The sequence below is a fragment of the Eurypyga helias genome, unplaced genomic scaffold (genome assembly GCF_000690775.1).
Source record: "Eurypyga helias isolate BGI_N326 unplaced genomic scaffold, ASM69077v1 scaffold2703, whole genome shotgun sequence".
Taxonomy (NCBI): Eukaryota; Metazoa; Chordata; class Aves; order Eurypygiformes; family Eurypygidae; genus Eurypyga; species Eurypyga helias.
Window position 1 is genome coordinate 19,714 of NW_010242919.1, and position 24,445 is coordinate 44,158.

Here is a 24,445-nt window from a genome sequence, read left to right on the forward strand (position 1 = left end):
ATTCTTCCTCTGCCCACCTATTAAAGAAATAGCAGCCTTCTTCAGGTATCTGTTTCCTGAGAGGCTTCACTTCAGAGGCAGAAAATCCCTGACTTTCTGTGTCCCCATGAGACACTGCTGCTGCCGCCAGATGTAAAAATGGCGATGCACATAACTGGCTGATGTTTTGGTCGAGGTCATCCATAGATGCAGGTACACCAGAAGCAGTTTGCTTTCTTGATCTCAATTTCTGGATTTCAAGATCCTGTTGCCCTCTAGGAAGCTTATCCAGCTGCTGTGCTTTCAGAATCAGAGATGCTCCAAAAGTTCCTCGTAGAGCAAAAATAAAGAACCTGATGAAGGAGAAAAAAAATTGTCTTACCAGTGAGTGAGTTCCATAATTTGCATCACATAACACAAATTCCGTGGCTTATTTTCCATTGCTCCCCAGGCACCTGGTAGACCTGGTAGATGTAAATTGACTCCTGAATCTTAATACAACATTTAACTACATACTTATCTTGACCTGTATAGAGTCAACTACATGTATAGAAATACTAAATAAATGATAATAGAACCATTTGATTGCTGAACAGTGCAAAAAATATACACAGAGGATCATGAGGAGGTGCAGTATTTGAGGAGATTGAGATTATATACCTAACACTGTGCAGTTTTTGTCCCAAACCGAAGTTCAGGCAATTTTGAGGTGCGGATGCATAGCAGAGTACTGCCAAACAGTGCTCCGGGAAAAGCGTGAATGCAGGCAGGGCACAGGCAAGCCTCCCCCGAGTGCCTGCAGTGTCTCAAATGTCAGCTAGCTCAGCAGGCAGTAGCAAAAGGAAGGACCAAGGAAAGCAAGGATTTTAACAAAACCTCTTAGAAGGAAACCAGCATCTCAAGGCTCCAACTGGTTTCTGAAGGAGATAAGGAGCAGGCAGTGTGATGAGATGAACCAACTGAAACTGAAAATGAAGTGCATTTTCTAAAAGTGTGGTTTGACCACTGCTGTGATATGCTGACACAGCTGAGTTGCAGCAGAAACTGCGGTCTGGATATTCTGTGAGATCTTTGCGGAAGATAATCAGGGGTACCTGCATGAAGGAACAGCAGTTCTCCAACTTTGAAGATCTCAAGATGCAAAACTTTAGGATCAGTATCCTCCTGAGGAAACAACAATCTTAACCTTGCTGAATACCCAAGATGGAGACACAGAGTTCTCTATCAACGTGTTTGATGTAGGTCTCAGTAGAGAGCTCAGTGCAAATGAGGCTTGGAGCAACCTGGTCTAGTGGAAGGTGTCCCTGCCCATGGCAGGGGGTTGGAACTAGATGGTCTTCAAGGTCCCTTCCAGCCCAAACCATTCTGTGATTTTATGAAATGACACTGTGAATGAGGGCTGGCAGGAAAACAAAAGTCATACTGGAGCAAAACAGTCTAGAAAAGGATGCCTTGCCTAGAAGACACGAGACCTACTGAACTATGTGTTGTTCATCCTGACCTGAAGTTATAGAATGTAATATGGAATCACAAGAGCATCTCAACTCGAACGGGGAAATAATAATAATTTGAAGAAAAATATTATATAGTCTTAAAGGTTCCTTTTTAGACAAAGTTAGGGCTGAGATTCTAATGCCCTAAAACATTTACAAAATCTGATGCTAAAAATATATTCCTGATTCTTGCAATAGCAGCGTGCTGCACCACTTCATGACAATTAGGATGAGGAGACTAGCAAGACAGTCAAGCCAGCCAATTTTTTTCATTATCCAAGTGGAAATAAAAATTTCAAGTAAGTGATGCAACTAAGACAAATCATACCTGTTTAAAGAATAATTAAGACATTAAGTATCAAAAGTAGTGAGGTTATCGTATACATATATGGGAACAGAATCATTATGGTTTTCAAACCAGATCTTTTCAGCAACCTATCAAAATAATCATCCCCCTCCAAATATTATTCAGCCTCAGTTAAAGCTATCTTTAACATACCTGCTTTGTTGTACTGGGTAAAACCAAGCTTCTGGATGCAGAAAATTATTTGATATAGAAATATGTTCTTAAATTTGGCTTAGTAATGCACTGTAATATACTAAAGAAATGGAATAAATTTTGTAACTCTGAAAGGTATAAGAATATTTCAAAGACTTGCTTTCCCGTTTTGATCAACTCAACAACATGGCATTTATAATAGTGAAAAATTATGTAGTTATCTAAGTTTACCAGTACAAATCTGCTACATCTTCACCCCAGAAAGACTGGTCTTCCTGGTGGGAAAACAAGAGCAATAGATATATAGTGACTTATCTAGGGCTAGATAACTGAAGAAATTAATGGTTTGTGAACTGGAAAGTTGATCCCAGGCATCTGACTTCCGCAGCGATCACCTATCCCAGTGCAATATACGTGACTGACATATGTCATATCCATATCCATCATTATTGTTATTTCACTTAAATGCCTACAAATCCAAAAAATGAAAACCAAGAGGAAAAGGGTGCATCATCCAAACCTTGGCAAGAGCGCGATGACTGGGGTAATAAGACACAGTAGGTAGAATGTAGGGTCTGAAAGCTGTTTCTCCATAATCCAGTAGGGATTCATGGGAGGGTTGCAGACTACACAGGCGGCATTGTAGATCAGAGAGAAGGTGAGGTAAAACACCACGCTGCCAATCATCGTTACCAAGTGGAATAGGGTCTGCAAGCAGAATTGCACAGAATGACAGTGAGACTTGTGGGACGCCGACTCTGGGTGTAAGACAGGAGGATACAAAGAAGGATTAGAAAGAACATATCCAACAGATCCATGCTACTGAAAGTGCAGCAGGAGAAGTACCTGGAAATTAACTTATAAAGCATCAGTGACAGCGAATACAGTTCTTCAATAAACATGTCCTCATATAATGATGAGGACATAATTGTGTACTGTCCTGTCCGCAGGCACAGCAGAAGCAAATTCTGTTGCTGTGCACATGATGGTATTATCCTGAGGCTATTAATCAAATTCTGGCACATTGTGAAATCTCAGTGCATCTGTTACTCACTTCTTGTGACCCAGAATTCAGGTAAATGAAAGACAATGTCATGTCTACACAGAATGCTGTATTCAGAAAAGAAAAATAGTCATGTGAATAGGACAGGTCAAACACATACCCATGTTTTCATTTCTAGAGCCTGATGCAAAAGAATGGTCAGGAGGGAGATGGTATTGATGGGGTTTCCAAAGGAAAATACATCTATGTCAGAGTCCTCATATGTCTAGAAAACAGGCAGATAGACTGTGATGAACCCTGACTATTCAGAAGTGATTTTTCCTATTTTTTTAAGGAGGGTAGGAGAATGAGAATATTAATGACCCCGGTACTTACCAAATAGGGGACAAAGAAGCAAATGAGGCTCTGATAGAAAGCATCCAACATTGTAATGATAAAAGTTGACAGCTTGTATATCTGCAGGAGGTTATAGATAACAGTCATTATGATGGGACAGACATCTCTAGTCTATGCTGCAGGCACAACTGATGTCTGTTTTTCTTCCATTCAGACTATTGATTATAGCTAACTGGTTTCCTTTCATAAGTAAATGCCTCCTGAGCAGTTGATTTAGGCCAAAGGCTTATTTCTGAACAGACATTTTCTCTCTGTGTTAGCTAAAGATAGTCCTTAGGAAGATTAGCCAGTAAACTAAGGGTCTTAAAAGCTAAATGTCATGAATGTCCCCTCCCTCCCCAAAAGACCACATTCCTCAAATTCTTTTTCAAACCAAGATCTTCCTAGAGTTATAGAATTGGTAAACAATCCTTTCTGTTAAGCCTCCTTCCATTAGAACATCTATTTTGTGCCATATTAATCTGAGCAGTTGTCATACTCAAATTCATCTAGTGACCTGTGGGGCCACAGGTCCTAAGGAATGGGATGCATTATTGGAGTGACAGAAGGTTGGGCTCCTGTTGTTTCAATGCAGACATAATGCCAAAGCGCCAACAATGACCCCTTCAAAGGTCCAAGAGCTCCTAAGGAAAAGGATAGGAAGTTCTACAGAGAACCCTCAAATTCTTCCCTCCCTTGCCTAGGTTTTTCAAAATATCAATAAACATGATGTGACCCATTGTGTTCATCAGTGCTGAAAATCACAGTCCAAGATAATGAAAGTAGAGATGAGGAGAAAAAGGAGAGAGAATTCCTAAGTACCCTACAATTCTGTGATTTAAAACTTCGGCCACATCAAATTTTCTCATTAATAATTTCCTAATTTCCTATTAAAAATGTTAAGGCAATTTGGGAGCAAGTGCTACTGTAATGCATGTATATGCAAAACTGTGTATGTATGTCTGTATGTGTGTGCTGCTCGCAACCAGATCAGACTGGTTCTTTAACCTCAGGCAAATTGAGGTAAAAACATATTTCATGCATATATCCTGAAGGTTATCAATATTTACTATTCAAATAAAAGCAAATAAATGAAAGGGTTCATGCCTAGAACAGCCTAGACACCAAACTGTGACAAAATCCTTTATGTTTTAACAGGTGTATATCTGAACCTGAGAGCAGAAAAAGATGTCACACTGTTTATTGATTTAAGGGTTTGTGTTTTCTTGTCTCTTATTACTTTAATATTTTAAACAAGCTTTTCTTCTCCAGTAGGTAGAGACTGAAGCACCAAATCTGAGCAGAGTTTATTCAGGGACCAGCTAAACTGTTTTACCCACATTCATTAAATTTCTCATCCTGTTTTATTTATTTCTCCCTGTGCCTTCACTGAAAAATTTTATATATATAAGGTGTGCACATATATACATACACACACATATATTTGCTCCATCATCTCCTCTTTGGGTCAGAAACACCAGAGGGCAGATTCACTAGTGCTTCACTTATAGTGCAGCATTCTGGTACCAAACTAGATTGCTCCATATATTTAAAGGCAGAATAAACGTTCCCATTTACATCTTCGAACCATGACCAAGCACCAACCTTACCTTCCAGGGAGCCACTTCAATCATATGTTCCCTACCAATTCTTCTGACAGCTACAATTATACCTTCTTTTAATGGACATCAGTGAACTAGAAACCATAAATGGACCGTTTGGTTCCAAGTAAGTCTGAAACTCTTACGCCCCTCCTCACAAAACCAAAAATGTCCTTTGGTTTATCAAGGAGTTACTTGAGCAATCAAGACAAACCTCTGAATTTTGTCCATTCTTGTACAACTCGGGCAAACCTAGAAGTGTTTCTGCAGAAACATCTCTATCCAGGACTCCAAAGAGAAGAGGGGGCATCGAGGTGAAGAAGAGATTGAAAAAAATCATCTGCCAGTAATCTATCATTGTGCTGCCTGAGAACCCACAGAAGAACTGGTACCAGAAGAGCAGGTTGACATAGCTCTGTGGAAAAGCAAATACAAACACAATACCCTGTTACAAGATGAACTGTTTCTCCCCACGTGTGGAAGCACATCCTTCATGCTGATGTGATTTTTTTTCTCTTTGGGTTATGGGTGTCGTGAAGCTGCACCTTTCCCGTGGCCTCTGCTTTATTTCCTCTTGCTTCCCCCACACTGTTCCCTACCATTAGAGCGGATCTGGACCCTTTAGTTTGCAACGCATAGGTGGTCTATGCGTCTCACAGTTCCACCTACGAGGTTTATGTAGTACATTGGTTATTAACAGAGTCTCCCAAGAAAACATTATTTTAGTTAAAGGTACTATCAGTAGACAGCTCTGCACTTTATTCCATAAAGCAGTGTATCTTAAGGGACCACTTCACACCGATCCACTGTGAAGCAGCTTTTAAAAAGTAATTAGGTTTCTTTAAGAAAATATCAGAGAATAATTAAGTAAACTGTTCACAGCTCTGAGCACCAGACTTTAAAATCCTTTCACAAACTGGTTGTCCGTGCAGAATCAAAGGCCTCCTGCTCCCTAATGGTACTGGAGAGATAATAGAACAGCAGCATTGCAGTCTGGAGAACTATTTCACATTGCAGATTAATATCCTTTGAATTCTAAAAGGATGCCCAATCAAGGAAAAAACAACAACAACAACAAAAAAGGTTCCACTACAAATTTCAACCCTGATAAGAAGTAATGCTTATTCCATATTATTAAAACCCCCCCACCAGATACTTTGCATTCTAAGTTAATAGTCTGTCATGCTCAGAGCGTATTTCACGTCAAATGGTCTTGTTTGCACAGTCTTGTAGAAACTGTATTACTATCAGGTTTTTGCACTTTACATTATTCTTCAATGCACGGCTCATTTGCATATACATTAAATTTTTAATAAAAATGCCAGATATGACTGCATCATTACTTGCAAGAGGTTCCTATAAAATTAAATGCAAAAATTCACAGGCAACCAATTCTTAGTGCAGAGTCATCTTCTATATTCTAGCACTAATAATCTGCTCTTCCTTATGCAAATTTTATTTTGAGGCTCATGGTTATTATTAATAAAGGTCTTGAACTACCACATAAAAGTTACTAAGCCTTGAATCCTTGTTCCTTCTGGATAATGCTATTTCAAAATATATTTAGGAGCCATATTTTCCTCAATGCTTTATGCAGCACATTACTAAGAAGGAGGCAGCATGCTATGAACTTGCAAAGTGAAGAAACAAGAACTGAAGCTTTATCAAAAGTACAAGAGTATAACCTGCAGAAAACAAAATCAAAGCAAAAAACCCACCCAGCCTTGGACTTAACCCTTTCTGGGATGAAAACTTCCAGAATTTTTATAACCTTACCACATTTTTGTAGAAAAAGTAAATCACCATCTTTGCCAGGCGAACATAACACCAATGTCCGTGGACAAGAAGCAGTTTCTTGAGATGCTTAAATCGGGATATTGCAAAGTCACTAGCCATCACAGCCTTTGGTAAAAAGAATATAAGTTAATTTACAAGGTAAATTATAAATGTGATGGATTTTGAACATGGACATTTAAATGACTTCCTACTCCTCAATATTGTAGAAAAAAAACCTCTTGAGAAAATAGTCAGAACTTTCTATCTCGGCAGAACCCTCCATCTGAGGAGAATAAGGAAGGGAATGTGTGGGAAAGGATTTGGGGCAGCAAACACTGAAAGAGAATCAACAAAACCTGGAAAAGCTACAGCAGAGGTGATTCAGAAACCAGATGCTAACCTAACATTGGACAGACATCTGCTAATTTTCCAGTCTTATGAGCAAACACACGTTTGTCCATGCATGCTAATTGTTGGCTCAAAACTCTTTTTTTGGCTGGAACATAATTATGAACTGCATCTTCATTTATGACAGTGATGTTGCCAACTTGCATCTTTAAGATGACGCTCAAGAGTATAGAGCTTCTACGAAACTTAATAAGCAGCAAGAGACCATGTCACAAAAAAGGAAAGGAAATAAAGTGAAGGGATACCTGCATGCCTTCTTGGCCAGATATTCCAATTCCAACATCAGCTGCTTGAATCATACTTACATCATTTGCGCCATCGCCTAGAATGGGAAGACAGGAGGACACGATAAAGGTGCAAGAAAGGGTGCTTAATACAAAATATCTATATCAGAATTAGAGAAAAAACCAGCTATGCTGATAAATGAAGGCTATTCTGTACTACCACACATCTTAATTAGGGTAACTGGTACTGAGTTTCAAGCAATCATGACCTCTAGGCTCTGATCTCGGTTGGAACATCCTCCCTTCCAGGAGAGCTGGCTCCATTGGGGCTAAGCCCAACATTGGGACTGGCTGGGTGTTGACATGGACACCCCAACACCATCTCCATCTGCAGTGTTTTGTAGGTTTCTGCTTGGTGCATTCATGCTCAGCAACATTCTTTGCAGCACCCTACTCCACTGACTTCTCCAAATGATCTAAATTTGACTGCAGCTAATCATGTAACAAGCCAATTTCAGGAGTTATTCTGCTGATTTCAACTTGATGCAATATGTTAAATACGTAACCAAATTTCCATGGAAAGAACAGCCACGGTTGTTGCCTGCAATGTGGAGATTGTGGATTAGGTTAGCTGGTAAAGCGAAATAACTGAAGCGGAAGGCTGGAAGCTTATATTTTGAACTCTAAGGCAAAGCAAAAGATGTTAAAATACATCAGAGTCTTCTGCTTGGTCCACAGATGTGTATTTTTCTAGTTTTAAAGTAATAAAAATCAGTACTTCAAGGATTTTATCAGGATGACTTACCAAAAGTGGAGCAGGAAACTCAAAGCATTTCACATTATTTGGTAAAAGGCAAATGAGTTAGGGCTTAATACTGCACTCTGGGATAACACTGCTTTCACTGCTTTTTCAGTTGGGAAAATCTGACAGGAAAATAGCTTTATGAAAAGACAAAACAGTAACTCCTATCGGTTGTTTTCCACGCCCAAAGTGAGGGCATTCTGGGTAGAATGTACACATACATTTGTATTGGTGTGTATGAAAGGGACTGCTGGGAGATTCTGAATTTGGGGTGCCTTCATCGTGTTTAAATGGGGGCCAGATTTGTGCTCTGAAAGCTGAAGAAGGACTTTCATATGGTTAATGATCAGAAAGATTATTCAGTGCTATTTTCCCACCATGTCTACCTGAGGCACAAGAAATAACTCATACAATATGTTCCATACGTTTCCATAACTCATAAAGAAAGAAACTGCTTCCCCCTTTCTTCTGTAAGGTTCAGAATGGAGGTACCTATAGAGAGGGTCATCACTTTCAGCTGCCTCCGGACGAGCTTGACCACCATGCTCTTCTGAAGAGGGGTGGCACGGCAGCAGAGCACCGAGCGGCAGTACTTTGTCAGTGCCAGGAACTTCTCCTCCAGGCCCCCCTGGAAGATGACGTTCAGTGTCCGTCCGTCAATCACTAGGCCGAACTCAGGGCTCGGGGCCTCGGAGGCTGAGAAAGATGTTGGGATAATGCCAAAAAATCTCCTCTGTGGTTTTTCAACCTCATAATTCTTTCTCACCTCTTCCAAGGTTAAATTCAAGAGAGATTCACAAGTTTCCTGTGAGAAAACAGAAGTGGTTCTAGAAATAGTTATCTCCATCTCCCTTTACAGCACAGCATCTAACAAAGCATATGTTTGTATAATCATACCAGTGGGTTTGAGCCTATCAGATAAACATTAGGGAACACTGACTGTGAAATGCACTGATTCATCAGATTGGAGATTATTTCAATGACGTCACCAAATCCTTCAGTGAAAACAGTGCACATCTTATCAGCTAGTTAACTTTAGTAAGAAATTATTATAAAAGAAAAGAAAATAATCTTCACATCAGGAGGACATATTTCTATCTGCAGTGCTGAGAGTACAAAAATTTTAAAAAAATCCTTTTTTTCTAAAGGAAATATTAAAAATCTAGTTCTGATACAAATGATATGACATATTGCAGCATTTGCTTCCCTCAGAAATAAACTGCAGTAGAGAAACAAGAGGTTCAGATTTTCAAACCTACCTAGTAACTTTGACAGTTTGGTCTTTTCTTCTGAAAAACCATGTGTGTGCCACAATCAGGGACAGACACAGCTTTGTCGTGCCCAGCACTGTGCCTCAAATACCAACTAAGTCTTTCCCTCTTAGGAAATTTGTCTCATTTTGGACTGAAATCCCTTTCAGATGCAAAGAACCAGAACTGACTTAGCATCAAACACAGATTTAAGGAGAGCACTCCTACCTCTCCCATATAGAACCAAATTGCCGTACCACTATCAGACAAAACCCAGAATGATCTAAAAATTATTTTGCTGCCTGTTTGTACTGAAAATTCTCCTTCTGTGGCATGGAACTAAATACCTGAGAAGCTAATCGCTCCCTTTTCTACCTTTTCTGTCAGCTTTATTGAGTGATGATTCAGTTCTAAAATGTTATTTTCACTTTATGTTGCATAAGGTACATGTGTAGGATGTTTGCAAGATTTAAATTACACTTAAGTGGGAGGTTCTGGAATCAAATGTACCTCTGACATCTAATAAAATGCTGCATATAGCCTGCACAGTGAAAAACTCAAAAAAATATCAATCATCATCATCTTTCTGTGAACAAAACAAAAATTATAGTGGAAATTCCTGGTTTATCTTTATATGCCTCTAAATAAATCCCCCCAAATATCTATTCTTCCTGGAAGATATTTAATTTCCAGTGTTTAAATAAACAGCTGGGTTCAGGGGTCAAAAGAGAGTCCATTCCCACTGAAGCCGGTTCAAGACTTAACTTTGGAAAAAATTAATGGGTTACTGTGAAAGCAGAAGAACTTATTATGTATTATTTGTTTTCCCCCACTGCTGCCATTGGGAGACACATCCAGAACCAGTGTCCTTGGCTTCATTTTGAAAGGAAGGGAGCTAAGTCTTATTGTGGAGCAACTCCAGTGCATCTGAGCCTGGATCGAGGGCCATATAGGATGCTGTGGGTCAGCGCAGGTACCATGTTTCTAGGAGCCACGGTGGTCTTGCCTGCATCATCACTTGCCTTCCAGCATCACTTCTCTGGCAGAAACCATCTTCTAATTTCCATTCTAAATATATTCATTCTGTCTTCCGTTAAAGCAGATATGCGTGTCAAATGAAATTACACATTGAAGCAAGGAATGTATTCCGTGCCAAATTCCATATCATCATTGCATGTTTCCCTATTTCCGTGACATTAAAAGACATTTGCATAGGATTTTATTCTTGTTTGGAGAGCTACTAACTGCAGACAAAAGCAGTTAGAAAGTAGGCCATCTAACTGCTCTACACAGTTGCCTATCAGAAGAAAAACAGCCAGTATTTTAATGATATCTAAATAACCCTCACAATAGCTTTATAGAGAAAGGCAAGCTTGTATTGGTAACCCCCCTTCTGTGTGTAGAAATACCGAGGCAACTGAGACAAGGGATTTGCCTAGGTGCAGAAAGCATCCCTGCCTTCCCTCCTCAGCCTCCTGCCTACCTCTGGGAAGGCTCATCTCACAGTAACTGCTGTTACTGCTGAGTGGGGGCCTCAAATGTACCCTGCGTAAAAAGGACAGAGCAGCACGCTGGGAAAAGGGCAGAGGCTGCTGCCTGGGGCACCTCAGGGGCATCCAAGGGTATATGGAAAGTCAGAGGTCACTAGCAACAAAACAAAGAAGAGGGCAGCACAGCTGGCATTTTGGACCTTGGTTTTGGGCTCTAGAAATGGTCAGGGCTGACTTCTGAGCAAACAGCCCTGGTTCAGCTGTAATGCCTGAACTCGCTCTTCCCTACACTGTCCCACCAGGATGCCCAGAGGGGTGACATTCTAGTCTGTGCATGGCAGTGGCCATCCTGCTTTCCAAAAGCAAGGCATGGTTTTCCTGGTACGCTGCTTATGTTGCTTCACAATCCGCAAAAGCCAAGGTTGCTTTTCTGAAGCCTTTTACTTTCACCATGCTTAATGGCATTTATCCTCTTCGAAAATTAGGACTCTATTTTCTCTCTTCCGTTCAGACGGTTTCAGGAATAGCCATAGATTGCACCACAGATTGCTCCCTGTATTTTAGTGAGTCACAGGAGCTGACAGACACGCCCTTGAAGTGATTATCCTAATTCTGGAGTATGTTTGCTTTGCCTACTGCCTGACCTTCTTATTGCCCATGGAAATTCAGGGAATATCTGTGCACATCAACAACTATGTGCAGCACCCTGGAATGTCAAGAAAGTGACTTGTTTTTAACTGACCCACAAGAACTGTATTTAGATTTCCAAGGAGGTGAAATGCTGCTTCCACAAAAAGATACTGGATTAAATTGTTCACTAATAAATTTCTGATTAAGCCTAATCCTATCAGGAAACATGCAACTAGAATGTTCTGATTTTAATTAAATCTACACCTGCATACATTTTCCACACTGACTCATATAACACATTCGAATGTCTTCCTACAGATATCACATGGGGTTAAAATATCATTGTAATGGAAATTTCCATTACAACATGAAAAGCCAGATATCAATATTATTAAGGAATGAGGCACTTAAACTGCATATTACCTTATTTCCAAAGATCATTATTCAGGTAATTTTTTTTTTTTTTAAAGAATATTTTCATTTGGAAAAATCATTGTATTTTAATTGAATAAAGCCCTATAGAACTGTCTTGCATTCCACATCACCTTGTTGCGTGTTTCTGGCCTAATGCTGCTATTTGGGTTTTGGTTGGCTGTTTTCTTGTGTTGAACACAGCCTAAAGCAAAACAGTGCCAAGCTGCAAGACACAAAGAAAGCGGAAGATAGCAAATTCTATGCATTTCTCTGTACTCACCTTATTTTCAGTGTTAATGGTGAAGACAGTGTCTCTTTGCTTCAGGAGTTTACAGGAATATGCAATGTTAACTGCTGTTTCCTGTTTGTCTCCTGTCAACACCCAGATTTGTATCCCAGCTTCTCGAAGAGCCGCAATAGTGTCAGGCACTCCATCTTGCAGACGATCTTCAATCCCTGTTGCTCCTGGGCAAACAGAAAAATAAGTAGCAAACTAGTTTTCTCGCATTTGGAAATCATATTTTCTTTTTTAAGAAAAGGTCTTTGACTTCCAATCATGATTTATCGAGAGCTGAGCCAAGGTAGTGTCCAGCAAATAAACACACAGGCACAAGATCTGCATTTGGATTAAGATCTGAATGTGTCAGCAATCAAGTTCTGGCTCTTCATTTTACTTGTTGCTAGAACAATACATTTCATTTCTTCTTACTAATCCAAAATTACAATGTACTGGCAGAGGAATTACACCACATGCATTTTTAAAGTACTGCATTATGTCCCATCAAAGCAACCAGAAGATGAGCTCTGACTGTTTAAATGAATGTTATCCCTATTGTCAAATTAGATGCTTCACCCATCAAAGAGAGAAGAAATGCTACAGTAAGTTTTCTTTTTAAAAATGCTCAAACTTAGAAGCAGAAGCCAACACTCATCCTGATGGTAAATCACCATCTGAATACTACAACACTCCTCTTATCTCTTCCACTAGAGGTCAGTTTGAAGATGCTGTAACTGTGATACGTTAAAGATAGATATTGATTTAAGCTAAAAGAACAATTTTTTTGTGAAATAAAGTATGAAAGGACACAGAGCCTCGAGCTGGCAAAGGTAATAGATTCTGACAAGATCTATATTACCTCTTAGGTGGTTCTGCTTATGGCATTTACTGTTATTACTCTAATTTTTTAAATCACTACAGAGATGATGAGAAGCCATAATGCTAATAGCTTGCAATCACAGAGATTCAGGATAATGAAGTATGGGCACAAACTGTATTCACAGAAAGATGACTAAGGCAACCCTGAAAATCAAAGTCTTAAAGAACAAAATGTTTGGAAACAAAATAGAAAACACTGAAGTGTTTCATAATTTAACAGAATATTGTTGTTAGATATGATGGTGATGGATGATGCACAACTGCCAATGAATGAACGTGTTAACATGAAATATCCTTTTAAGTGCTTCAAGCAAACATGACAATGCAGCAACAACAATTCACTAGCAAAAATGCCCATGTGTGGACAGTGGTTTAAGTTACTGTTTTTTAGAATACAGTTTAATAACAAAAATTCCCTTGGAATTTGTGCTCAAAATCGAAGATAACATAGTATTTTTTAGGTTTATCTAAGGACACAGACACATGATTGAATTATGGAAACTTCATTATCTACTGTGTCAGCTGAGCCACAGTTACAGCTGATGTACATGTTCTTTGCTCCTGGCACATGGTAGTTTACACTTCTTCAAAGTTACTCCTGCTCAAAATGCGTAAGAACCTGTTTAGACACAGTCATTGGACTATGTACCCTAGCCCTGAGATTTCCAACATCAGAGGAAAACTTTTTGATATAAATTACTATAAGCTGTTGTATGTCTGATTGTCAAGTATATGACAGGAGAGCAAGTGATACTTCATGCAATGACAATTCTTATTTTTAGCTACCTAACAAGGTGAGTTTGGTCTCCAGATGCTGTGCTGTCTCCATTAACAGCTCATCTCTGTTGTCAATTGCAGCTTCTGCCTCCCGACGAAAATTGGCCCATTTTTGAAAGTCATCTTCATTCAAGACCTGCATAACACAATTTGAAGAGAGCTCATTTTAAATTTAAATAAGATAAGAATGCCAACATTCTGGATTACAGAAATTTAACTCCTATCCAGGCTGGTAAAGTACTGTGTTGCCTTTAAAATAACAAATTTTTTATAGAATCACAGAATGGTTTGGGTTGGAAGGGACCTTAAAGACCATCTAGTTCCACCCCCCCTGCCATGGGCAGGGGCACCCTCCGCTAGACCAGGTTGCTCCAAGCCTCATCCAGCCTGGCCTCGAACACTTCCAGGGATGGGGCATCCACAGCTTCTCTGGGCAACCTGTCCCAGTGCTCCCCACCCTCTCCAGGAAGAATTTCTTCCTGATATCTAATCTAAACCTCCCCACTTTCAATTTGTACCCGTTACCCCTTGTCCTGTCACTACAGGCCCTTGTAAAAAGTCCTCTCCCAGCTTCCTTGTAGCCCCTTCAGGTATTGGAAGGTGCTATAAGGTCTCCCCGGAGCCTTCTCTTCTCCAGGCTGAACAAGCCCACCGCTCTCAGCCTGTTCCCATGGCAGAGGGGCTCCAGCCCTCTGAGCATCTTCGTGGTTCTCCTCTGGACTTTCTTCAACAGGTCCATGCCCTTATGCTGGCACCCCCAGAGCTGGATGCAGCACTCAATGTGGGGTCTCACAAGAGTGGAGCAGAGGGGGTGAATACCCTCCCTTTACATGCTGGCCACACTGCTCTGGATACAGCCCAGGATACGGTTGGCTTTCTGGGCTGCCAGCGCACACTGCTGGCTCATATCCAGCTTTTCATCCACCAGTACCCCCAAGTCCTTCTCCTCAGGGCTGCTCTCCATCTATTCTCCACCCAACCTGTCCTTGTGCTTGGGATTGCCCTGACCCATGTTCAGGACCCTGCACTTGTCAACCCTCTGGATGGCATCCTTTCCCTCCAGTGTGTTGACCGCACCACACAGCTTGGTGTCATTGGCAACCTTGCTGAGGGTGCACTCAATCCCACTGTTCATGTTGTCAACAAAGGTCCCAGTACTGACCCCTGAGGGATACTGCTCATCACTAGTCTCTACTTGGACATCGAGCTGTTGACCACAACTCTGAGTGCAACCATCCAGCCAATTCCTTATCCGCTGCATGGTCCATCCATCAAATCCATGTCTCCAGTTTTGAGACAAGGCTGTCACGGGGAACGGTGTCAAATGCTTTGCACAAATTCAGGTAGAAGACCGCAAGAACTAGTAATAATGGGAGTAACAGACCTGCCTTCCTATTTGTATAAATGGCCTACAGCTGAGGCTTAGAAACACAACTTAGATAAACTATTGATCACACAGCCCTTAACTGTGATTCGAACTGGAAGACACAGTTTCTGAAGGCTGCTCTACATTTCTCCAGAGTTTGAATATGACTGAATTGTTGCACATAGGCAACTTCTGTATTAATGTATCAGGCTGAGATGTACTAACCCGGGCCGAGGGCAAGACTTTTGAAAGCTGAATGCCAAGCAAACCAGAAAAAAGGTTGGCTGCTCTGCAGGCTTCTTTTTCTTGCTTGGAATAATTGTGGAGAAGGTCAGCTACAGTTACCATAACAGAAACAGAAATTAATATTTTGAGGCTGACCAAAAATCCATCATCTGCTCAAACTGAGGAAAAAGAGAAAAAAAGACTGCAGAGCAATCAAATAGAGGGACAAAAAGATGGGCGTTATCCAGCTTGTTCTCTGAAGCACAAGGAATTATAACCATTGCATTTTTCTAATAAATCTATTGACATGTACAGAGCAAAGCTATAAACAGTATTAGGCTAATGACCTCCTACCTTCTTAGCTATACACAGAGTTCGTAGGCCTTCACGGGCATAATAGTCCAGATGTTTCTGAGTTTTTTCTTTTATTCTTTTTATTTTCTTCTGTACACTAATGTCAGCTGTGAAATACAAGGAAAATATTCCATATTTTAAACACAGATCATTTCAGACCTAATGGCCTAAGATTAAGAAATAGTGAGTGTTAGAGAATACTGGATTCCAGTATAACAACAATTCCTTTAAAAGCTCAGGTGTTGGCTGTGCATAAGCTGAAAGTTTGCTAAAGATCCTTGTTTCCTTTAGGATTACGCTACTTAGTTTTTGTTTGTTTGTTAATGTTATAGCACTCTTGCTAACAAGCTGAAATACAGTGGTCAGGGCCATGTGACAGTATTATTGTGGAGTACAAAATCCACATGGTTTAGCACTATCAGTGAATTTGAATTATCCCATTCCATATTCTAAGCATTACTCAGGTTAAAGAAATACCTCATTTCTGATCTGCAAGGATAACACTAAAGAAAGCTTATTCTTTTTTTATACTTCTAATGTCTAGATATAATATTTCATGCAGAAAAGAGTACTGAAAACTTTTTTCCTTCTTTATAGGAGACAACAGAAATACTTCATTGGCTAATTACCTTTGGCAGAGTCTTCCAGCAAGTCCATTATAACTGAGTCAGCTCCTTTCGTATAGACAACAATCTCCTTGGTCAGAGGGTGTCTCACCACTACAGACATCCTTTTTCGTACTGAGTCAAATCCCAAAGTGTAGAGAATATCAAAAGTCAGGAGCGTGCCTTGTGGCAACCGTACAGTCACCTGTTCAGGAGTTCGGGACACTAAAGTAAAACTATATGCCTGGGCAGCATAGACAAGCGCTGCCTCATCGGGGCTCTCAGCCTCATAACAAAAGTCTGTTGGCAAAGAACTGTTAGTCACAGATTTAAAAACCTCATCCAAGGAAGTGCTACCAATATCTGTGCTGCCCTTGCCGTGGAGCTCATCGCGCCTACCGCTGGCGCAGCAATCGTCATTGTCACAGCAGTCCAACGCAGCAAGGTGCTCCTCGGTGTTCTTTGCGCTGAAGCTAGCACCTAGGTCTGAACTAGACTGAGATGATGAAAAGGACTGACTAAGGCTTGCTAATTTTAGCCGTTGAAATATCTGATGAATCTTCTCCAAGGTGATTCCTGAAGGTTTTATTGGTGGTGGGACTGTGACCTAGAAATATTAGAAAGCCTATGGTTAAAAAAGAAAATAAATAAATGTGAACTACAGGATACTTTTCAAAACCTCAAGATCTTTTTCTGTATCTAAATGATGACAACTAGAAAAACAACCTTTTTTCTTATTCCCCCCACCCCCACCCCCTTGTGGTGGGAGAATTCAATAAAGGAGTCATAGATGAGTTGGTATCCAAATTCCATGGTGATTTGTATCTCTGCCTCTGAAGCAGAGGTGGAATCAAGCCCTTTGTAGTTTTGCAACGGCCTGGGAGATCAGAGAAAACTCAGTATATTCACCATACATTTTACAGTATATATAATATAATATCAGAAAGAAAAAGTACAGATACTGTGATAGCCATAGCTATTCATCAAGCACAAAAAGTCCTGTTAGGAAGAGATATACACAGGCAGGGAAGGAGTAGATATTACACAAAAGGCAAAAGAACTAGAGAAGAACTACCAAACAAACTATTTTTCACCATTTCAGGTTTCACTGAACACTGCTCAGTGTTGTTAAATGCTCATGTTGTTAAATGGAAGCATAATAATTTTTCTTCATATACTTAAGGTTAGATTACCCTTTGTCTTGGCTCGGTAGCTGTGGAGACCAGGACCGTATTGCAGATGGCAAGGGCAAGAAAAAAGTCTGTGAGGGATGTTCTCATATGTATAAAAGGAGAAAGATTTTCAGTCTGGAGCGCAGCTTCTCTCACTCGCCTCAGCAGCCTGCTATCGGGAGTCACATCCTTTTCCTGGAATAGAAATTACTTAATGAGGATTATTCCCATTTACCCTTATCCTCGAGGAAGAACTATCAACTTGATAGCTTCTTCTTGCCTCTTATTGAATTTACACCTAGAGTTATGTAAGGTAAATGCCTGTTGTACTTAGCATCTAGGAAAAAAGATAAATTTCTTAAAGCTGTGTAACTAGATAACTCTTGAAATAGAAGATGATTTCAGAATGTTATTTCTTATGAGATCTACTAGAAATCAAGAATAATCTATACTTTATCCTTCGACTTTGAAACTACTGACTGCTGAAGTCATTCCAGATGGAAGTGGACTTGGGATCTCCCATTTCAGTGTGGGACCTGATTGTTATTTCAACAGAGAATATATGGTGCTCATGGCTTGGTTACAGCAGTATCACTTTTCGTTTCCAGAGTCATTTTGCTTTGAATGCAGGCACAGAAGCTATGTCAAACTGTTCTTCCTCAGTTTTTACAATAAATAAATAAATACATACATACTTCATTTGTTCCTGAAATGTTACTGTTTTTCTAAGCAAACGTAAATTTGCAAGCCCAACTACTTAACAATGTCACTTATCTACAATTTAATCTGATATAGGGCTATGGGAGCATTACTTTTAATGGAAATTTCATGTTAGCAAAGTCTGGTTTGGATTTAATTCAGGGCCATATTTAACAAGAGCTTCCATATTTAAGAGACACCTTTCTGTGAGCCAACACTTTTGGAAGCCTTCTTTAAGGAACTGCCAAAATGATTTAGCTGCTTTCTAGCTCATCTCAGCTATTACCCTCTCATCCTTCAAGCTGGCAGAATTTTCTTAAGTTCCCTAAATAGGCAACAAAGTCAACCAACCACCTTCACAGCTGTGTTACGCTGAGCTGAATATGGCATTGTAAGTCCTGCTTGTTAAGGTGAATAGGGGTTCTTAGATCATCCTAATAATTCTAAATACTGCCCAGTTTGCAGCACAGAGCTCAACTGAAATCCAAAGATGAAGCAAGGTTTTGCACCTTCTCTGCTGCAGGAGGTTCTGGTTCCTCTAGCTCAGTGTTTTAGGTATAGACGCAGTCCTTTCTCTAGCAAACTGATACATACTGAGGATAAGCTTGATTTTTTTAGTTATCTTCTCAGGTTTCTTAAAAGGAATCGGAGGCTGAATATTTAAAGCTGTCATTCTTTAGAAACCCTTTCACAATATTGCACTACAGCTTGAATTTGTGTTCAAACACATCAGTTCAGTCTCTAATTTTCCAAGTGTAACCGTTAATAAGTACATCTTTATGTCTTTATGTTTAGTAAGAGTAGCAAGAGAGATGATTGCTGACAATAAGCTAGGAATTTGCTTTTCAATTATCTAAGACCTGGTCAAGGTCCTTCCCACTTAATAGACTTTGCCATTGAATTTTTGGAAGCTGTAACTGGACATAGGATTCATGATTTCTGATAAACTGCATAAATTTGGTATAAGGAGGCTCCACAAAATTCCATGGACTGTGAAGACTATGGACAAAAGCATTGGAAGGAGCACAAAACCAGGGGTAGGACCTAGGAATTAGGCTCTGCATTGTACCTGTGTTACTTTTACTCCAGAAAAGCAATGCTATTTTGTGATTCTTTTATGATCTGCGGGCTCCAGTTTAATTAACTTTATCAAACGAAAAACCCATCATCCTCATCTCTATCTCACAGACACACTGAAATGAACACGCTAATTGGTAAGAGCTTCTTGGATTTCAGCAAAACATCAAAATTTGTCTAGCGGAGAACACTCTCACAAACAGGCAGGCTGAAATACGTTCTGTAGCTGCAGAGCTTCCTAATTGCAGGACTGCTCAGAATACTGAGACAAAGTTCAAACATGCTGATTTGCAGGCACAATCAATTACCACTGTACAAATGCACTTAAAATACCATATGCAACCTGCTTATCACTGATTCATGTGAGGCTGATTCATGTAAATAAATTCTGATAACTGCATAGATAATTTTTCTTTAAAAACTATTCACATATAAATTTGACATTTGTAAATTATTATCTTTTGTTTGGCACAGTTAATTTCCAATTAAACTCTTTACATTTTGTGGGATACTATTATGTTAATGGACCTCTTGCTTTAAAATGCTTTTCTTGGCAACGGTTCTGACATGCAGGTGCTCACAGAAGATGCTGTGCTAACCCTTACCCCAAACCCACTTTGTTTTCTCAGCAGTGCTGAGTTCTTAAATTTTACTATTACCTGAGGCTACCAGGCTTCACGAATAGTTTTCGTGTGGCTGATGCATCAACCCTCGGAAAATTGATATTTATTAAGAAAAAAGCCAACAGCAACAAATTGTACAATGCCAACTACTGGCCTTTGGACTTTATGTAGTTTATTATGTAAATATATATTTTTTTTTTGGTCTCTTGTGTTTTGTTGATCTAAAGAAGCCTAGTCTCACAGTTTCGTAGTGGGGATTGTGTGTGAATCACTGACTTCCACTGAATACTTCACTGCTTTTGTTTTAGCAGAGCTATTCATCCAAAAGGGCTCTGCAAGCCTTAAATTAATAATTTTTAATTGCAATCTTTCTGTCTTCACTTACACATTGTTCAAAGATGGATTTTTCTTAAGAAACTTTGACTACTGAGATACATTCAGGCTCACGATGTATCTCCACATTTGTAACAAAGTACAAATGTATCAGATAAGGTGATATAAGTTCCAAAGGGCAGGAACCAGAGAGACAGAAAATTTTATGATCCTCATATTATTAAAAGGGAATTGACTTGGCTGGTAAAGATAGAACATGCTGTGCATCTTTTGAAGGATATCAACATACAGGACAGCCTCTGGGCAATGTCTAAGTTTCTCCATTTTTACTACATCTTTGTATTTGTCATAGAGGTTAAATGATTTATCCAGGTAGACACCACTTAGCAGCTACAGCTAGTTATTTCCATGACAGCAGCTTAATCTTCCTCTGTAAAGGAGATGTTTGGTACTAGTTCCTCAGATATTGCTTTTATAGTGGGGGGGAGGGGGGAAAACCCACAACCCAATATGGCAATTTATTTATAGAAGAAAAGGCAGAAGCCTGGCAGTAAAAAACATAATTGGGGAAATATACTGGCAAGAAATTCCTTTATCACACTTCAAAAGCCATGACCCATAAGAGGTTCTCAAAAGTCTGACCCGTGGGTTCTCAAGAACCCATGGAGAGGTTCTTAACATCCCATGAGAAGTGGGCTGAAAAATGCTAGGACAACTTATTCCAGGAACAGGAATACTGACTAATATCTACTATATGACAAAGGAACTGAACAAGGCAAATAAGATCTTATAATTATTTTAAAATTACATCCTCCAAAAAAAATGTCAGCAAGACAAAAGCTTTGCCAAGAGGAACAACTTTATTTTCTTAATGTTCTGAGAATTCTGTATTTATAACATTTTTTAAAATCAAGATATGGAAGGGTTTTCCATGCATTTAATTTTAACTGGAATTCTAATTTTGAAAGTGTTCGACTTCTCCTAGAGTCCATAAAAGCTTTGTCTGAAAAGTCTGTTAAAAAATGTCAAGAAGAAAAGAACAGTCTGACTTTAATTAGGTTATGTCAGATGTTGGGAACTTTCAGATCTAAAATTCAGCAGAGTGTAATATTTTCCTAGAATTGCAATGAAGACAACGTGTACTTCCAAGTCAGTACGCCAGGTTGGAAGAGGCCATCAAGATACTGACAGAAGACAAGGCTCTTCAGCATCTTGCGGAGTTCAACATCTGGAAGGGCTTAAGACCTTATTCTCATAAGCCCTTTTAGCTTAATTTCAATTACTTTTATGAGAAGATTTTTTTTTAACTTGAAAAATACAATATTTATCTTTTGACACACTAACAAACTCCCAGACCTGTTCTAGAGAGTGCAGCTTGGGTATTTTGCATGCACAGATCAGGGGTGGCTAAACTTTAACAAAGACGGTATGTTGCAGTGTTAGTAGCAGAATAGTTTGTGGCTTTCTGAGCTATCTTCAAACTCAGACTTCAAAGCCATACCCCCTTCTCAGCCATCATCTCCCAGGATGACCCGTGCCTCTTGTTTCTGCAAAGTCAGACCCCAGACTCATGTCTCTAGCTTCTCATGCACAATCCAAGGCCAGAATCCCACTTCATTTTCCCTGGCACTTTAGTGTACCAGAGCAGTACAAAAAGTTCATTCCACTCTGTGCAAAGTTCCTCTTGCTGTTATGAACCACAGCTGCAATGCTCGGACCCCAAGTTCAGGCTGCAAGAATTGGGTTGTTCAGCCTGGAGAAGAGGAGGCTCCAAGGAATCCTTATAGCACCTTCCAGTATCTGAAGGGGGCCTGCAAGGGTGCTGGGAGAGGACTTTTTACAAGGGCCTGGAGTGACAGGACAAGGGGTAACAGGTACAAATTGAAAACGGGGAGGTTTCGATTAGACATCAGGAAGAAGTTCTTCCCAGAGAGGGTGGTGAGGCACTGGAACAGGTTGCCCAGAGATGTTGTGGATGCCCCATCCCTGGCTGTCTTCAAGGCCAGGCTGGATGTGGCTTTGAGCAACCTGGGCTAGTTAGTGCAGGGTGTCCCTGCCCATGGCAGGGGGGTTGGAACTAGATGATCTTTAAGGTCCCTTCCAACCCAAACCATTCTATGATTCTATGATTCTATGTCTCCTCCTCCTATCAAGCAACGATCACAAAATCTCACCTGTGTGCCCCCTCTCTGGTGCTGTGGTCCAATTTGATACAAGGACTCAGATTCCCAAATACTCAGCTAGCTCCCCCTGGATGCAACCTGCACACTCTAAAGTGAGGATCCCAGTGCTTTGTCTCTCCCTTCCCTCTCTTGGTGTCACCAGGGCTTGGATTTCTCCTATCCACCTATTGGCTTCCCATCACAAAATGCAACAGAAAGGAGAACTTAAATGTGTTAGCTCAGCCTGTTCATACTCACAATGGTACTGCTGAATGCTACTTGAGACTGGTTGCTATCACGACGACCGACTGATCTGTTCCTTGCATGTCCCTGAAAGTGAGCCCTAGCACTCTGGCACCTCCTTAAAGGTCTCATGGTCCTCTTAAAGGTGGCTGGTCTCTCAATATTCATGGGAGGAAGAGAGAAGTGTTGAAGTTTTGCAAAGTCCTCATCATCTAAATCCAACTCTTTGTGGGTTTCTAGACGCTTGGCTGTAAAAAGAGAAAATGAAACTTTACCTCTTATTCTGTTTTTTGCATTGCTCAGGAGGAACTCCTTCATTCATTAAAAAACACAATACAAACTAAACAAAAGCCAAAACATCTCAAAAGCTAGCCCCAGGAAAACCTTCACTATCCACTTCAGTTTTGCAGTTGAGTGGAACAGGAGAGTGAAATATGATAATCCACAAATTTGCTAATGTTTTCAGTCACAAAGCACAAACACCTTTTTGGCAGCTGCTTGTCAGCTTGGTAAAATCCATCACACTATGTAGTGTAGAAGAAAGTAGCGACCAAGAATGGGCCTGAGTCAAACCGCCGGATTCACAGCACCAACTGCCAAGAGACTTCAGATAGGGACGACAGCTAGGGTCAGCTCAAGAAAATGTCTAGCTGTACCTTTCATACCACACAGAAGACTATTGTAATTACTTTTGAACCCACTGAGTTTAATTACTGACTAATCTCAGTATGTGAGCTTAGAAAAGATTGGCTGGCATTCATTTAGAAATGAAAAAGAAAATGTTCTCTTTGCACTCTCGAGGGGGTACTGAATGCAGGGCAGAGCTGGAGATGCCTGCAGAGGGAACCAGAAAACCTTTCCCATCTGACTTCTGAATCATTTAAACCACCTTCACTTTTGTAAATCTCCTTAACAGGAGTCCCTTTACAAAATGGACACAAACCCTCAGAGCTCTACATTCAGTCAAGGGCTCAGGAAGTTTAAATATTAATATTTAAATTAGTAACATTTACTTGCTGAGCGGTAAAGGCAAGTATAAAAAACAGTCTCTCACCATTTTCCTGATGTGAAAACTCAATTCCGTCAACAGTACAGCGTCGGAATACCATTTTGTTTTCTGTTAGTGTCCCAGTTTTGTCTGAGAAGATATACTGGATTTGTCCAAGATCTTCAGTAATATTTAGAGCGCGGCACTGTATGGGCAAATCTGCTTCTTCATCGTACAGGTCAATGTCATTGTGAATTAAGAAGACTTGCCCCAGCTTGACTAACTCAATAGACACATAAAGAGAAATGGGGATTAAAACCTGAAAGAGAGATTAAATTCTCAGTAAGGGGTGAGACAAGTCTTATTGCTTTCTGTCAGCACTGTCCTGGCACAGGTATACTAACAATTTCCAGAGAAACAGTTCTTCCCAGAGACATACAATAGGATGAACAAAAGTAGTTCAGGGGATGAAAAAAAAAATCCTGCACACAACAACAATGGATAAACAGGGACAATAAGTGACAAATTTAAGACAAAGATCCTAGTACATCAAATGCAAGGATGGGTTTTTCAGAGGATGCTCTTACAATACCAAATTTCTGAACTGAGGACCATCCTTGATCTTACCCTACTGAAACTCCGGAAGGATGCACTAGCACAGACCAACTCGGTGTAGAAAAGTTTCACAAGCTATTGCTTTGCATGCAACACTTCCCACCCA

The 24,445-nt window shown here is 40.1% G+C and overlaps 1 protein-coding gene across 1 annotated transcript in view; it reads right to left on the minus strand.

Moving 5' to 3' along the window:
* The window catches only part of LOC104507799 (probable phospholipid-transporting ATPase VB), a 51,931-nt gene that overhangs the window by 187 nt on the left and 27,299 nt on the right, over positions 1 to 24,445 (minus strand). The window contains 15 exon segments of the mRNA XM_010149204.1: positions 1 to 332; positions 2,492 to 2,679; positions 3,135 to 3,239; positions 3,350 to 3,430; positions 5,165 to 5,365; positions 6,727 to 6,852; positions 7,380 to 7,456; positions 8,653 to 8,965; positions 12,225 to 12,409; positions 13,887 to 14,013; positions 15,823 to 15,929; positions 16,452 to 17,034; positions 17,621 to 17,794; positions 22,752 to 22,984; positions 23,791 to 24,043. The exon segment at positions 1 to 332 is cut by the window's left edge and continues 35 nt beyond it. Of these exon segments, the coding sequence (XP_010147506.1) occupies positions 1 to 332; positions 2,492 to 2,679; positions 3,135 to 3,239; positions 3,350 to 3,430; positions 5,165 to 5,365; positions 6,727 to 6,852; positions 7,380 to 7,456; positions 8,653 to 8,965; positions 12,225 to 12,409; positions 13,887 to 14,013; positions 15,823 to 15,929; positions 16,452 to 17,034; positions 17,621 to 17,794; positions 22,752 to 22,984; positions 23,791 to 24,043 (3,085 nt within the window).